This window comes from Myxocyprinus asiaticus, chromosome 28, assembly GCF_019703515.2.
Source record: "Myxocyprinus asiaticus isolate MX2 ecotype Aquarium Trade chromosome 28, UBuf_Myxa_2, whole genome shotgun sequence".
In the NCBI taxonomy this organism is placed as follows: domain Eukaryota; kingdom Metazoa; phylum Chordata; class Actinopteri; order Cypriniformes; family Catostomidae; genus Myxocyprinus; species Myxocyprinus asiaticus.
In genome coordinates this window covers 14,301,743-14,317,506 of record NC_059371.1, presented here as the reverse complement: position 1 = coordinate 14,317,506, position 15,764 = coordinate 14,301,743, and the positions used below count along the sequence as shown (strand labels likewise).

Below are 15,764 nucleotides of genomic sequence, written 5' to 3'. Positions count from 1 at the left end.
TGTGCCTGACTGTTCTGGTGCTCTGTAGACTGTGGGTAAGGTGTAACACAACATGCTGAGTTACCCAGCCTGGCTATACCCTGACTAGCTTAAGTTTTCAGACACAGCGCTTTCTGATGAATACACATTAGTCCCAGAGGCATATTATATTGCCCAGAGGATGATCTTTCCTAACGCAGAATATTTAATTGAGTTCTCTATAATGTTACACTTTAAGTATCAATTTATCTGTCTCAGATGCTTCTCCTAAAATTCCTTAGGAGAAATAAAAATAGAGGCAAATGAGACCATCACTGGAATAGTATGAAAATTGAAAAATGAAAATTCTCTAATTATTTACTCACCCTCATGATATCCAATGTGTATGACTTTCTTTCTTCACCAGAACACATTTAAAGGAAAAAAAAATAAATATCTTAGATCAGTAGGTCCTTAAAATGCAAGTTAGAAGCTCCAAAAATCACAGACAAACAACATAAGCGTCATCGATATGACACCAGCTGTTAAATTAATGCCTTCTAAAGCGACACGTTCACTTTTGGTGCAAAAAAGATCAATATTTAAGTACTTTTTAACTCTAAATCATGTCCAAGCGGTCTCTGGTGTGAGGTATTCGCGTTGCCATGGATAACGAGGTAATCTCATGTTCTCCACTCGGTTGAGACATCCATGATAAGCACAAAAACACACCATTGTGAGTAAAGAAACAGATAAATACAGATCAAAACCAAAACCAACTAAGCTACTGTACAGCGTTCCTCCTTCTCACTTGTAAACAGCACTGCTCTTCCGGCTGTGACGCACGTGTGTCAGTTCTTGCATGTATCAAATGTGATTACATCACAAGCAAGTACTGCTGCTCACCGGAAGCATGATTTAGAATTAAAAAATATTGATCTTTTTCACACCAAAAGCGATCATGTTGCTTTAGAAGACATTAATTTAACAGCTGGAGTCGTATAGATGAAGTTTATGCTGACTGTCTGTGATTTTTGGACCTTCAAAAGAGAAATCTCCATTCATTTGCATTTTAAGGACCTACTGAGCTAAGATATTTTTCTATTTTTCTTCAAATGTGTTCTGGTGAAGAAAGAAAGTCATACACATCTGGGATATCATGAGGGTGAGAAAATAATGAGACATTTTATATTTTTGGGTGAACTATCCCTTTGAGTGAAAAATTGCTCTCCATTTAATCTAATAGAGCTATTAAACTAATTATGACTTTGTGAATGTGAATTTTGATGTCTTGACATTTTAGGAATGATTGTTTGCACGTGCTTGGTAGTGACCTAACTGTATCTTGCTTACTGTGTGAGTATGTGTGTTTATGCGTATGTTATCAGTACTTTAAGAGTGGAGGTGCTGGGGAATTTAGATCTGACTCTCTGGTGGAGTTTCCTGTCCAGCAGGAAGTGAGTTTCCTGCACAGTCCAGCCTGGCTCCAGGGGGCTGAGAGGAGAATCAGGGCCAATCCTACACAGAGACACAAACAAACACAAACATTTGCACACAGCTAGCCATCGGGCAGGTCAGTATGGATTATGAGCCCAAGAGAGCAAAGAAGGTACGTTCTTATTATTTGCCATCATACACCTACACATTGAAACTAGCTGTACAAAAATTATGGAATATATTAGCTAAATCAAAAGATTTGGTTACATAATGTTTTTGTTTGTTGTAGAGTATGTCCTGTATTCTCTGTGCTCCTGATCATGTGACCTCTTATGTTCATGAATATGCTTGCGTGTGCTCATACAACACCACATGAATTCAAAATCACTGTGCCAGTGATAACTTGCTGTGCCAGTGAATACTAATTGTTTGCTCATGCTCATGCATTTTATCTCAGCTGTGTTGTTTGCTGAATGTGACAAGTTACACTCACTTAACTTGGAAGTAACTGTTTTGTATAAGCCTGCTGTATATCCATTGAAACAGGCCTAAGTTCTGACAAACTTGCCGCAAACTTACTGCAAACTTGCCGCAAATTTCCCACTCATTATTTTCACGTGCAAATGAGCTTGCGATTTACCGCTAATGTTTGCCAGAAATTTGCAGCTCATCACCAGTAGTGGTGAACCTGTCCTGCTGTAAGCCTTTGGCAACAATGAAGAATTGGCCGCAAAGCTCAATTGCATGTGAAAATATTGAGTGGGGATTTGCAGCAAATTTGCGGCAAGATTGCCAGAACTCAATTTGTGTAAGGGCAAGGCAAATCAGCACAAGAAATACAGTATGTGTAAGGAAAATAATTACAGTATATCTTGTTCATTACTTACAGTGGGGTCTGAGACCAGATTGATTTTCATTTCAACCTGGAAACTAAAAAAAAAAAAATATAATATATATATATATATATATATATATATATATATATATATATATATATGATTTTGAACAGTTTCATACAAAATGTCAGATATACTTGCTTCCATTGAAGCATACAAGATGCTCCATGGAAAATTCTCAAATCATTCTGGGATAACAAGAAGCATGACGTATTGCATAAACTTGTGGAGCTCAAGGAGATACTGTCAAGCTCAAGTATATGCTGTCATTAAAACGAACTTTTGACTCCTGTGACTCACAAAACAGTTAGGTTTATCACACTGAGTCAGGTATCATTTAAAAAGTAAGTATAAGAGGCCAGTTTTAGCTAAGTATTAACTTCAAAGGATCAGCTTATCATGTATTTATTTATTTTTTTATTTATTTTTTTTAAGCATTGCATTTGAATGTGGTAATGGAGTTATTGTTTAGTTTTAATGATGGGGCCATGTCACATGGTTGATTAACAATTTTGGATATGTCTTCTCTTGAATTTAATGCAGTTTGACTAACACATTGAAAGCAGTCAGCATGATTGATATGCCCCATTAGCTCACATTTTATATGAGCACACACACTCAGTCACTGGCATGCCTGAATGTGTGACTGATTCACAGCTTTACACACATTCCCTGCAAATCTTCAGCTCTACCTTTTCCTCTCTCTCTCTCTCTCTCTCTCTCTCTCACACACACACACACATACACACGCACACACACACATATGCACACATACACACACACACACACACACACACACACACACACACACACCATTTATCAGGTTGTCAGTGGGACATGCTGTCTATAATCCATCTACAATGTCTAACAGCTGTCTCGCTCTCTGATGATATGACAGTTTGAGTTTTATTGCAGGCTGTTTTATGAGTGTGCGTTTCATCATAAGAGTAGATTAATGCAGACTTTCAGAAGTCTGTGGTCAAGCAAGTACATTCACAGTCATTCACACATTCTTTTTTGAAAATTCTCTTTAGTCTGAACAAGAATTCCTATGCATGTTAATAATTAGGTTAGTTCCTGACCTGAAAGACAAATTCAAAAGGCACATTAACCCATTAATGGCCAGATTGTTCCCAGAGATGTCTTAATTAGAGCACAGTTATTCATATGAACATACTGTGTGTATTATTATGTGTATTTTTTACATTAAGATGTTTTAAATCCAGAACAGTTAGTGACCGGTGGGCACATATTTTTAGAAACTCCTATAGAAACCTCTGCAAATACTGTAGTTAAGGGGTCTTGCCCAGCAGTTACTAAAGTTGGGTTGTGAATAAACACCCAGAAATGGCAGCATAACTTAAACATTACTATATGACACATTATTTTTAAGCCATCTATAATCACCCAAAAATATTTATAAATGGAAAATGAGTGGTAGGGCCACCTTTGGCAAACATGTTACCTCACAAACACACCTTGATCTACATAAACCATAAAATGTCATTAGCACACCAAACATTTAGCCAAAAACCTCAGAACCATTTTACAGCTGTTTATGCAACATGTTTCTCCTATGCTAACTCTTCTCTCAGGGCTTTGTTTCACCGATAAAACGTCTGGTGTTTCCTAAATCCAGTCGGCGACAGGCAGAAAAAGGCAGTGTGTACCGCAGACCCCTTCACACTGTCCCCCTCTACCCGCCTGACTACCTCATCCATCCTGAAAGACTGATTTATGACTATGTGGAGAAGGAGGTCAAAGTTAGTTTGACAACACAAACATACCAATATGATTACATTCACTCAGAAAAATCCTTTGATAACATGACCGTGGCTTGCAGTAGCTTTTGTGATTAATGATTGGAAAGGAGAAACTGATTCAAGATCAGCAGATTGTGTATATTTGAAAGTGTGTCTTTTGTGAATGTCTCCACAGTTCTTGGGACACCTGACATGGGTGTCATGTTCCCTGAATCCATCAAGCAGAGATGAGCTGTTGCAGCTTCTGGACACAGCTAGAGTGAGAACGGGCACCATATTCTTTAAGTCTAGCTGAATTTGTCTAAACAGAAATGTTGCAATGCTATTTTTAGATTCAGAAGTTGGCTTAAAAGACACACGTTATTCAGGCAATGATGCATACTATCTGTTTGTCGCTCTGTATCTCTCTCTCTCTCTCTCTCTCTCTCTCTCTGTAGAAGCTGAGGGTTTTGCCTCTGAAAACCAGCATGGAGCAGGACTGCATTCTTAGTCTGTCTGCTCGCTGTCTGCTGCTCACCTGGAGAGACAATGAAAAATTGCTGCTGAGAATCCCCACACATGAAATCGCTGCTGCCTCCTATCTGCGAGACGATGCACTGCATCTTCTAGTGCTCAAAACTGGTGTGTGGTACTTACCTATAATGTGTTCATTATTAAAACACTTAGAACAATTATATACTTTTAATTATATCCGAGACTCCCTTGTTTTAGTCATAGCATGCCTGGTTATCACTGAATTCAGATTATTTGCAATATAATCAGCATTAATATGAATTCTGTTGATAATATTAATAATATACAGTATTGCTACAATGATCCTAGCAGTAGGAGATCATCAGATCATTAATATGACTTCAATGTGAATAAATAACAGTAGTGTTGTCATTGTTTGTCTGCGTGTATGTTTGCTGGAAGACCAGGAAGTGCTTCTCAGGTTGACTTTCTTCTGAAGGATTCTGTATAATTCAAACACTGACAGATTATTTACTGTGTATGCTGTATTTCCATCATCCAAACAATTTGAAGCTTACAATTCACTTAATTTACATGTGTCTGTTTCATGTGTTTTTCAGGTCTGAATGTGGACACTGTGTTAGCTGGGGACAGTCTGGAGAATAGACCGACTGGTTTGGAAAGCAGAAGACAAACTATAAGCAACACTGACCCTAGACCTGCAGGGGGCACCATGGAGCGACGCCACACCATCTGCGGCGTGGACTGGAAGCTCTCCTCTCGCAACGAGCCCAAACAAGTCAGTGTAGGGGGGGGAGGAGGTGGGACTGGTGGCGGAGGAGGTAATAGTGATGGTGGCAGCCTTGAGCGGAAACGTGTAAGCGGGAGTTGGGAGCGTAGGCAGACCCGGAAGCCATGCGGAGGAAGCTGGGAGAAGCGACCGATGAGTGGGAGCTGGGACCGCCGGCCTGTAGGGGGCAGCTGGGAGCGCCGGGGAGGTGGAGGGGTGGTAGGAGGTAGCTGGGAGAAAAGACATGGGTCTGGAGCTAAACCGGGTGGGAGCTGGGAGAGGAAACACACACCGGGTGGGAGCTGGGAGCGCAGACATGGTTGTACTGGGAGCTGGGAGAGGGGGAAGTCCTATGGAAGCTGGGAGAGGAGGAACCATAACCCTCTGGAGCCCATGCCATGCCCTGATGCCTACTGTAACCTGGTTATACTGGCTGTTGAAAACAGGGTGAGAGAGAATAGGTTAATCAGAGTTTAATGTGGATGGATGGATGATGGATGGATGGATGGATGGATTAATAAGCAATTAATATGGATGGATGGATGGATTAGCAATTAATATGGTTGGATGGATAAATGGAAGGGAAAAAATGCAAGTTATAAATCTAAACCATCAAATTGTGCCATTTGGAGAAATGTATTATAATTATTGCATAGATTTAAGAAAGAGTGTAAAGAATGAATTGGGCTGTGGTAGTTACAGTTTGGTCACTTTAAGTTACAGTCATGGATATTAAAGGTTCATAGAGAGCTTTAGCTCCACTCCCAGCAGCTGTGTCAGCAGTGATGTAAACAGTGCTCAGAGTAGACTCTCCTGTGATGTAATACTCAGGCTTATGTAATACCATGCAGTGTCAGGGATCTGTGCGTGTGTGTGTGCCTATGGCCATTAATATGTTTGGGATTGTGATTGGGTCAACACAGGTTTGAGTGGTTTACGAGGACATTTTTTTAGGTTACAAACTGGAAATTACAAGGATATTATGCTATAAATGTGGTTTATGAGGACATTTCTAGTGTCCCCATAATTCAAATCACTTAAAAACCATACTAAACAATGTTTTTTTTTTTTTTTTTTTGAAAATGTAATAATGCAGAATGTTTTTTGTGAGGGTTAGTTTTAGGGGTAGTGTTAGGGTTTGGGGATAGAATCTATAGTTCATACAGTATAAAAATCATTATGTCTATGGAGAGTCCTCATAAGGATAGACGCACCAGCACGTGTGTGTGTGTGTGTGTGTGTGTGTGTGTGTGTGTGTGTGTGTGTGTGCGTGCGTGCGTGTGTGTGTGTGTGTGTGCGTGTGTGTGTATGTGTGTGAAAGAGAGCAAGAGAAAGGTTAAAGCATGTGGCTTGGTCCCTATTATTTTTTTATTATTCTTATGTTAATCAAAACCACACACACTCATACAGGATGCTGCAGAAGAGTACTGCGCCCTCATCTGTCAGATGTTTCAGATCATCTATGGACATCAGACCATCGAGTGTGTCGACAGGGCAGGATATCACTACACCATGCCTGACCGCTATTGGCTGCAGAGGAGTGAGTGACATTCCCATTGATCTTTACAAGCCAGTTACCACTTACTAACCTCCACAGAGCTGGATGTCCTTAAAACACTCCAAACCAGTGGTTTCAAACCAAGAGTTGCAGATAGCATAAAAAAATAAGGCAGCATGAAAATAATGAAATGCAACTGACAATATAATCATTCATAGTTATGATAGAAAATTTAGAGGCTTATCAACTTTAAAAAGAAAAGGAGACATCAAGTACAACATCTTTTGCTGTTGCTGTCAAAGGCTGTATTTCCAATCTAACTTCATGGTATTTTGGTGTCCAATGTAAAATTTGAACCCTGAAGCAAAACCAGTTGAGAACCACTGTAATAAAACACAGATTTCATATTGTGTTCATCAGCTATCAGTGTTGTGCTATGCATGCAGTGACAGTACATATACTGTAGGTTGTATATACTGTCAATGCATAACTATGCTGCATTCATCAAAAGCATGTTTTACTGTGCTGTTTCAGTTGCCTTTTGAAAAGCACAAATATGCAGTACTGTGCAAACGTTTTAGGCACTTGTGAAAAATGTTGCATAGTGAGGATGTCTTCAAAAATAATGCCATAAATAGTTTTCATTTATCAATTTATGTCATACAAAGTCCAGTAAACATAAAAATTAAAAAAAAGCTAAATGGTGTAACAACCTTTGCCTTCAAAACAGCACCAATTCTCCTAGGTACACCTGGACACATTTTTTCTTGGTTTGTTGGCAAATAGGATGTTCCAAGCTTTGTGGAGAACTTTCCACAGTTCTTCTGCCTATTTAGGCTGTCTAAACTGCTTCTGTCTCTTCATGTAATCCCAGACTGACTCGATAATGTTGAGATTTGCTCTCTCTCCTTGTTCTTCTTCTGTTCAATTCTATTTGCAAAAGGAATGTTGAAATCAAAGAATTGATTTTTCCTACTGATACACTAAAAGCAGAATATATAAAACAACCGTTTTAAGACAAATGTTTTTATGAAAAATATAATGCGACTAAGACTTCTGCACAGTACAGTATAACATGTCTGTCTCTCTCTCTTGCCATCAATACTTGTCCAAGGTGACAGCTGCCTCACTGATATGACATATGGCTATGATACAGACTTCAGCTGCTGCAGTTCATAGTGAGTGTCTGTGTTTGTGGATTCATAAAAGCTATGATTCATGAAATCTGTGTTCATGAAACATAATTTTATTCTTACTTGGTTTGTTATAGGTTGTCAATATTGTTTTGTAAATCCGATCTCAGTCACATTACAGCTATTATAAATTAAAATACATTTTGGCCCACAAGCAGCACCAAACAGATTTTTTAAAGTTTCTTAAGTCTATTTTCTTACAGGATGATCGGCCAACTGGTAGTCCCGCCCAAAACTCACTCCATTGGCAGAGAGCTGCCTTCAAGTTTTCTGATTGGCGAATATATTGGCTGTGGTCAGATTATTATTATTATTATAGGTCTGACATTTATTTCTGTTTTTCGTATCAGGACATCTGTTTTGCTATCTGTCAGATAGTAGGGACATTTTATGTGTGGTATTAAAAATCAATTGCTTACTGCTGCTTTAAGCCATCTCTGTAGGTTTTGGATATACTGTATGTGACTCAATGAATGACAAGTTTATGCATGTTCTCTCCTCGCAGTGATGGCTCTCAGGAAGCATTTGATCCATACTACAGTGAGAACTATAGTGAGGACTCGTCTCTCTCCTGTCATGACTCTCATCGAAGCCTGGCCTCCACACACAGCGACTCTGAACCCTGTAACGCCAGTCTGCAGGAATACATGATCATAGTAAGACATTCACACACACACTGTCATACTTAATTGTTCATGGAATTATGTACTTTAAGAGATGGTTTATCTAAAAATGATAATTCTGTCATTTCCTGGTCTTTGTTCCAAACCAGTATACGTTTCCCTCCAATGTGGAACATAATCAGAAATGTTTGGTAGAATGTTAAAGCTGATCTTTTCAATACAATAAGAGATAATGGGGATAGCCACTGTCAAGCTCCTAACATGAAAAAAAATAAAAAAATACCACATAAAAGTAATACATACAACTTTGAAGCTATACAATAGCTTTGTGTGAGGAACAGACAGATATGTAAGTCCATGTTCACTGTAAATCTTGACCTACACACATATTCAAACTTGGCGCATCACAAACAGAAGAATCATTATAGCATTTGGCATGACTGGCATCAAACCTGGTTTGAATGCTATATTTATATATACAGTACATGGACAAGAATCAGATTTGAGAGTCATACTTTTAGAGTGTGTTGCTTTTATGTTTTTTGTAATGTTTGAAGCTCACCAGCACCCATTTACTTTCACTATATGGAAAAGAGCGGCATGAATATTCTGTCTAACATCTCATTTTGTGTTCCATGTAGGGAAGGAAGTCATACAGATTTGAAACAACATGAAGACGAATAAACTGTAGCATTTTCATTTTTGTGTGAACTGTTCCTTTCACTGCAGTAAGCTACAATGGGGTACAAGGCTCCCTGGGGTAAAAGGCACATTTGATTTGATTTTTTTCCCAAAACACTAAATCGCATCAAAAACCACCACAGCACTTTTCTAAATTCCTGTTTGTCACTTTGCACTGCTAAATTTTCCTGATCCATGAGTTCATTGCGTGTGGTGTCTATAGGTTGATTTAGAGACAATTTGATCTAATATTGAATAATTTTTTAAATGTTGCAAATTTGTGTAGCTACTGAAAATTCCTGAAATTATCACATTTATTTCGAGACAAAAAATGTATTCGTTATTTTCAGTTTTGTTCAAGGTGATTAAATCAAACGTTTTTCAATAACTGTCCAGTAAGTAAAAGAATAGTAGGGTACAACGGGGCGAAAGGGCCACCGGGGTAAAAGGCTCCTGTGATTTTATTTTCTCCCAAAACACTAAATAGCACTTAAATTGTCACTATACATTGGAAAATTGTCCTGTTCCATGATAGCTTTGCGTGTAATATCTATAGGTTGATTTTGCTGCAATTTGATCTAATTTTTATTATTACGTTTTTAAATGTTGCAAATTTATGTATCTAATGAAAATCCCTGAAATTAACCTTTTTTTTTTTTTTTTTTTTTTTTGACAAAATACTTATTGATCATTTTCAGTTTTGTTTCAGGTCAGTAAATCAAACATTTCTCAGTAACTGTCCAATAACTGTAAGGATAGCATTAGAGGTAAAAAAAAAAAAAAAAAAAAGCTCCCCTGTTGCAGGGGCTAAACACATAGTTTTTCTTAAGTGGGGCGAATAGATTTGTTATGAAAAATGCTCACATTGACTCATCATAATAGAGATTAGTTTGTTTATAGAATACTTGTAATAAAATGCCAAATGTGTTTGAAATTAACAGGAAATGGTTGACTTTTTCTGAAGTAGTTATTTTGAGTAAGCATCATTTTAATTTGTTACTCAGCAAAGCATCTTGCTGTCTCAAAATTATTTGCATTAGTTGACAAATTGTGCCCTATAACTATTTCCCCAGTATAAACGATATCACTTTAAAACCCCTAGTGGCCTTTTACCTCACCTCCTTTTTTTTTTTTTTTAAACTGAATTTTAATTTAATTTTGTTATTATTTATTTTCACACAAATTATGTTGCTCCATCAATTTTCAATAATAAAAATAAATAAATAAAATAAAATACAAAAAAATCCTTTTTTTTTTTTTTTTTTTTTACCTTGATACATTTTGTCACTAGTAAAAAGCAAAATTTCCTTAAAATTTTAGCAATGCATGTTATGAAATGCAAAATATGTTTGAAATTAACAGGAAATGGTGTACCCTTTCATGAGGTAGTTATTTGGAATATTTGTATTAGTTGACCTTAAGGTGTGCCTTTAGCCATGTTGTACCCTAATCCACGGTGTCTTTTATAGTCTTTTAGTTCCATTGTGTGTTTTACTACCCTGTTCTCATTGGTTAGTTGAGAAGCAAGCTGACACCTCAGGAGATTCAGCAGTTTGCTCTGTTCCTGAGAGAATACAGACTAGGTGCTCCAATGGAGCAATTCTGCACTGACCTGCTGGAGCTTTATGGAGAATCACGCAAGTTCCTGCTGCTCGGTGAGATCACACAACACTGAATACTTTTTTCTTTTCTATTTTATTACATTCAACACAAACTGTATTAATTCAACTTAGGTTCTAAAATAGGTTTTAAATCACACCACTTTGTCTGATGAATATAATATTTTCTTATTAAAAAAACAAATCAATAATGTAAAGTTTGATTTTTGAAATACTGTATCATATTCATAACATTGAAGAACAGGTGTGATATTGAGTCACCATATAGCTTCTCTCTCTCTCTCTCTCTCTCTCTCTCTCTCTCTGTGTGTGTGTGTGTGTGTGTTACTTTTCCTTTCTTGAGCAATTTATGCCAAATAAGTACAGTTTTATTGAGCAACATTTTAAAAGTCATGATTTATCAGATCTGGCAATGTATTCAGGGTTTGTTTAATTGGTGTCTATCATTAGCTCATTAGAGGTATTAGAGTAACAAGCAGCCTAATTAATATTCATGAGCATCTGGTTTGCTCTAGAGTAAGTCATGGTGTGAAATTGTGTAACAGCTCTTCCAACATCACACTTTCATAGCATGACAGAGCAAGTACAAATCTCACTACTAACACCAGTCACCACACACGACTATAAAGACTATAAATAACTACGGTCATTATGCAAACCTTTAAATAACCATGTAACTATGATTCTAGACTATAAATAAGCTTTACTTATTTGTCACAAATACATATTTAGAAAATTAGTCATTACAGATAAAGTGTTATTTCTGTGCCAAAACAGAATTGCAAGAATAAGTTTGTTTTCAAACAGGTTTCCCTGAACAAGCAAGACAGGATGCTTTAACAAACAGAGCAATGCTTTAATAGTGCCACAGAGTCACTGTGTTTTCACTTTTCAGGGAAATCAACCTACACATAGCTTACTTATAGTTGTTATTGCATATTAAACTGGGATAGGAGAACATATTTCAAAATCACAAAAAAATATTACACACATTACCTTAAAATAATTAAAATAGAACAATTTATTGTCTAGTGTGAAACAAATTTGTTCCAGTTTATTAGTTACACACTGTCAATGTAACTCTTCTGACATAAGCTTGTCAGGGATGACTATGCACTTAATACACAGGAACTGTGCATAACACAGACACAATTACATAACACTCTCACAGAACTACTTATACCTCTGCTGGCTGTACACTCATCTAACCTGACACACATGCAAAAGACTGAGTCAGCTCAATGCTGGACTGGATTTTGAGTGCAATCAGAATTCAGTGTTGTTGGTGTCCATTTAAAGAGTAGAGTGGCAGTGCTGAATAGGGTCACTGCATCATTTACATGCTGCCGTGTTCTCACGGGAAAAAGCAGTTCAATGTGTTTATCTGTTCTAGAGATCTCATTAACAGATTGGAAGCCATATTAACAGTAAAGGTGATTGCATGTGTGATTTGCTCTGGCTTGTTTGCATTTGTATATCTTGTTTTGTTAAATTAAACAGGTAATCCTATTATGTGGTAAATTATGTATTTAATTATTATAATAAAGTATTGAAATGTATTTAATGTAGTAATGAATTCATAATAAAAAAAGAAAAAAACATTTGCTAATTCTGTTAACATTACCTTTGTTTGTGTGACTTAAAGGGACAGTTCATGAAAGTTTTGCTGTCATTTACTCACCCTCATGTTGTTCCAAACTGACATGACTTTCTTCTTCCAAGGAACAAAAAAGGAAATATTAGGCAGAATATTAGCCTCAGTCACCATTCAGTTTTTTTAATGCATCTTTTTTCCTTACTATAAGAGTCAAAACATGACTGAAGCTAACATTATGCCTTGCATCTTCTTTTGTGTACCACTGAAGAAAGTTATACGTGTTTGGAACGTCATAGGTTCCAACTGATCTTAAAATTGCCGCTGTTACACCAGTCCTTAAAGGTCCCAACTTAGACCCATCTTCCTAGGTTACCTAGTTTCCATCTTCTGGAAAAAATTGTAGCCTCCCAGTTACCATCACATCTTGCAGCTAATAATCTCTATGACCCTTTCCAATCTGGTTTCCGCCTATTCCACAGCACTGAAACTGCTTTCTTGAATGTTATTAATGATCTCCTCCTCTCTGTTCACTCTGGATTTCTCAGTATTCTGATCTTGCTTGACCTGAGCTCTGTTTTGACACTGTATGCCACAAAACACTCCTTTCCCGACTTTCAGATATTGGTATTACTGGCACTGCTCTATCCTGGTTTTCTTCCTACCTCACTAACAGACAGTATTTCATCTATATTAAGAAAAACAAATAAAATTTTTTGGGTGAACTACCCCTTCATTACAATTCCAACCTAATAAATGCATTGTGTAAAAAATGCAGAACCATGGTGAATTCTCACGTATTTCCTCTCCCATGTGACCAGGCATGAGACCATTTATTCCAGATAAGGATGTAGGAGTCTTCGAGGCATTTTTGGAGGACATTGGAATCCGAGAGGGCGGGATTTTGACAGACAGTTTTGGGCGGATCAAGCGAAGCATGAGCAACACATCTGCCACAGCAGTGCGCGGCTATGATGGCTGGGCAGTCCCCTCCGGCTCCCAGGACTTCAACCGTAGAATCGATGACATCACACATGACATCGAGGCCTTGGGCTTCGAGGAGGGAAACGGAGACATAGAAGAAGAGGACTATTACCTCTGAAACAACCCGAAAGAAGATGTACAGATAAATTACACACATATGTAAAGAAAATGTTTTTTAAAAATGCATTGCCTAATGGCACTTTTCCACTGCACGTTACGGTTTGACTCAACTCTACTCTGCTCGCTTCTGAGCTTGCTTTTCCACTGCAGTTTAGTGCCACCTCAACGTGGGTGGGATTATAGGCTGATCGTCATAGCTGCACCGCCTCTACTGCCGTGACATCATCTTAAATGCGACACAAATATTACTGACCATAAACAATAACACGACAGTTAGCTGTTAGCTACTAGTTCATTGTGCTGCATAAAGCAGTTGTTGCATGGTGATTTTACATGAGTGTATCAGTTAAATTGGCCTGTTTGTTTTAGAAGCAAGCTTTCCAGTAGCTGGTCAACTAAATAAAGTGAAGATTTCAAGCAGAATATAGAGTTAATGTAACAAAATGTACAATCCTCCATCGTTGACTCCAACAACGCCGAGTCCAGGGCATTCTCCCTCCCATTGCTCACCAGTCTATTGCCATAGATAGCATCCATTTGGTCGAACCACTTCCACTTTCTTCTGTTTGAACCACTCCGGCTGTTGTGGTCCTTGATGGTTCTGTAGTCACTTAAGTTTTTTTAACTATTCCCTACACTGTTGGTAGGTCCGGTGGTAGCCATGTACGGCCAACAGCTGAGACACTTCCTGAAAAACATTTTTTGTTTTGCGTCGTTTCATTCATCACTAATGAGAGGAACGTCTGCACCTCGTTTATTGACCACGGTGTGGTTTTGCGCACAGCCATTTCTTTTACAATTTGAAAGTCACGTGAACAAATGATATTGCTTTGAAACTAGCGGGTTGATGTCCCGTGTCACAAATCCAGTGACACTGGTAGTGACGATTCTCTCTGACCAATCAGTGATCTGCAGGGTTTTGATGTCACATTTAGTATCGGCACGGCTCGCTTGGAAGCTCGACCGAGGTGGTACTAAAAAAAGTACCAGTTACCAGGTACTATCCACAGTGGAAAACCCCCAAAAAGCGAGCAGAGTCGAGTCGAGTAGAGCTGTACCGTGCAGTGGAAAAGCCCCATAAGTGTCTTATCTGTCCCCAAAGGGTGCATATCAGTACCTAAAGGTGTAAAAAAGGTACAGTTGGTGTACCGGGTACTGTCTCAGTGACAAACTGTTGTACCCCTTAAGGAACCATTTTTGCATATGTTTTCTAACAATGTACTGTATATTAGAACTGTAGCATTGGAGAAGTTTTTTAAAGCAGGGTTTAGCTCACAAATGTTTTAATATACAGTGGCCCCAAATGTATTTGTACACTTAAGTCACAAGTAAAAATGAATTAATATTATTGCAATATAAAAATTTTTTTGGGGGGGGGGGGAGGCTCCTGCTTGATAATTTAGCATCAGAAGTTTCTAAAGGGGGGAACATGGAAAATCTAGCATCCCCCAATCCCCCTTTAGATCCGGCCATAGCTCAAGGACAATTTTCATGCAAAATATTTCACGAGTTTAAATGATGCATAAATAAATATATTGTACAAATGGAAGACAAAAAATGACTGACACTTTTTTTTTTAAACAGATAGTTCACTCAAAAATACAAATTATTTCATCCTTTACTCACCCTCATGCCATCCCAGGTGTGCATGCCTTTCTTTCTTCTGCAGAACACATTTGAAGAAAAATATACAAATATCTTAGCTCAGTAGTTCCTTAAAATGCAAGTGGATGGTGATCAGACTTTTGAAGCTCCAAAAATCACATACAGTCAGCATAAACATCATCCTTATGACTTAAATTAATGTCTTCTTAAGCAATATGATCACTTTTGGTTAGAAAAAGATCAATAATTAAGTACTTCTTAACCATAAACCATCGCTTCTGGTCAGCAGCAGTATATGCATTCATGAGAGCGCTGAGTTCATGTGGTTTTTCGTGTGACATATTCACGTTGCCATGTTACGGACATAATCTCATGTTTTTCTCTCGGTTGTGACATCCAGCATAAGCACACAAATGCACCATTGTGAGAAAAGAAACAGATACAAATACAGATCTAAACCAACACTCAAATTCAAATATTCATTTGAAACTCAAAAATTTAGTTAATTCTGAGAAAAGCTAATTAAATTCATACATTTTTAAATGTGACT

At 37.8% G+C, this 15,764-nt stretch overlaps 1 protein-coding gene across 2 annotated transcripts; it reads left to right on the top strand.

The window, feature by feature from the left end:
- The first annotated feature begins 1,421 nt into the window (after positions 1–1,421).
- Positions 1,422–15,158, top strand: ccm2l (CCM2 like scaffold protein). Of its 2 annotated transcripts, none has more exons than XM_051660236.1 (10): positions 1,422–1,567; positions 3,887–4,054; positions 4,230–4,313; positions 4,492–4,675; positions 5,128–5,306; positions 6,708–6,837; positions 7,910–7,973; positions 8,494–8,644; positions 10,809–10,947; positions 13,327–15,158. In XM_051660236.1, the coding sequence occupies exons 1-10, from the start codon at positions 1,538–1,540 to the stop codon at positions 13,605–13,607; spliced, it is 1,410 nt and encodes a 469-aa protein (XP_051516196.1). In that variant the 5' UTR covers positions 1,422–1,537; the 3' UTR covers positions 13,608–15,158. The 2 variants fall into 2 exon arrangements, with proteins under 2 accessions (XP_051516196.1, XP_051516195.1); XM_051660235.1 differs by having other exon boundaries at positions 5,128–5,744.
- The last annotated feature ends 606 nt before the right edge of the window (positions 15,159–15,764 follow it).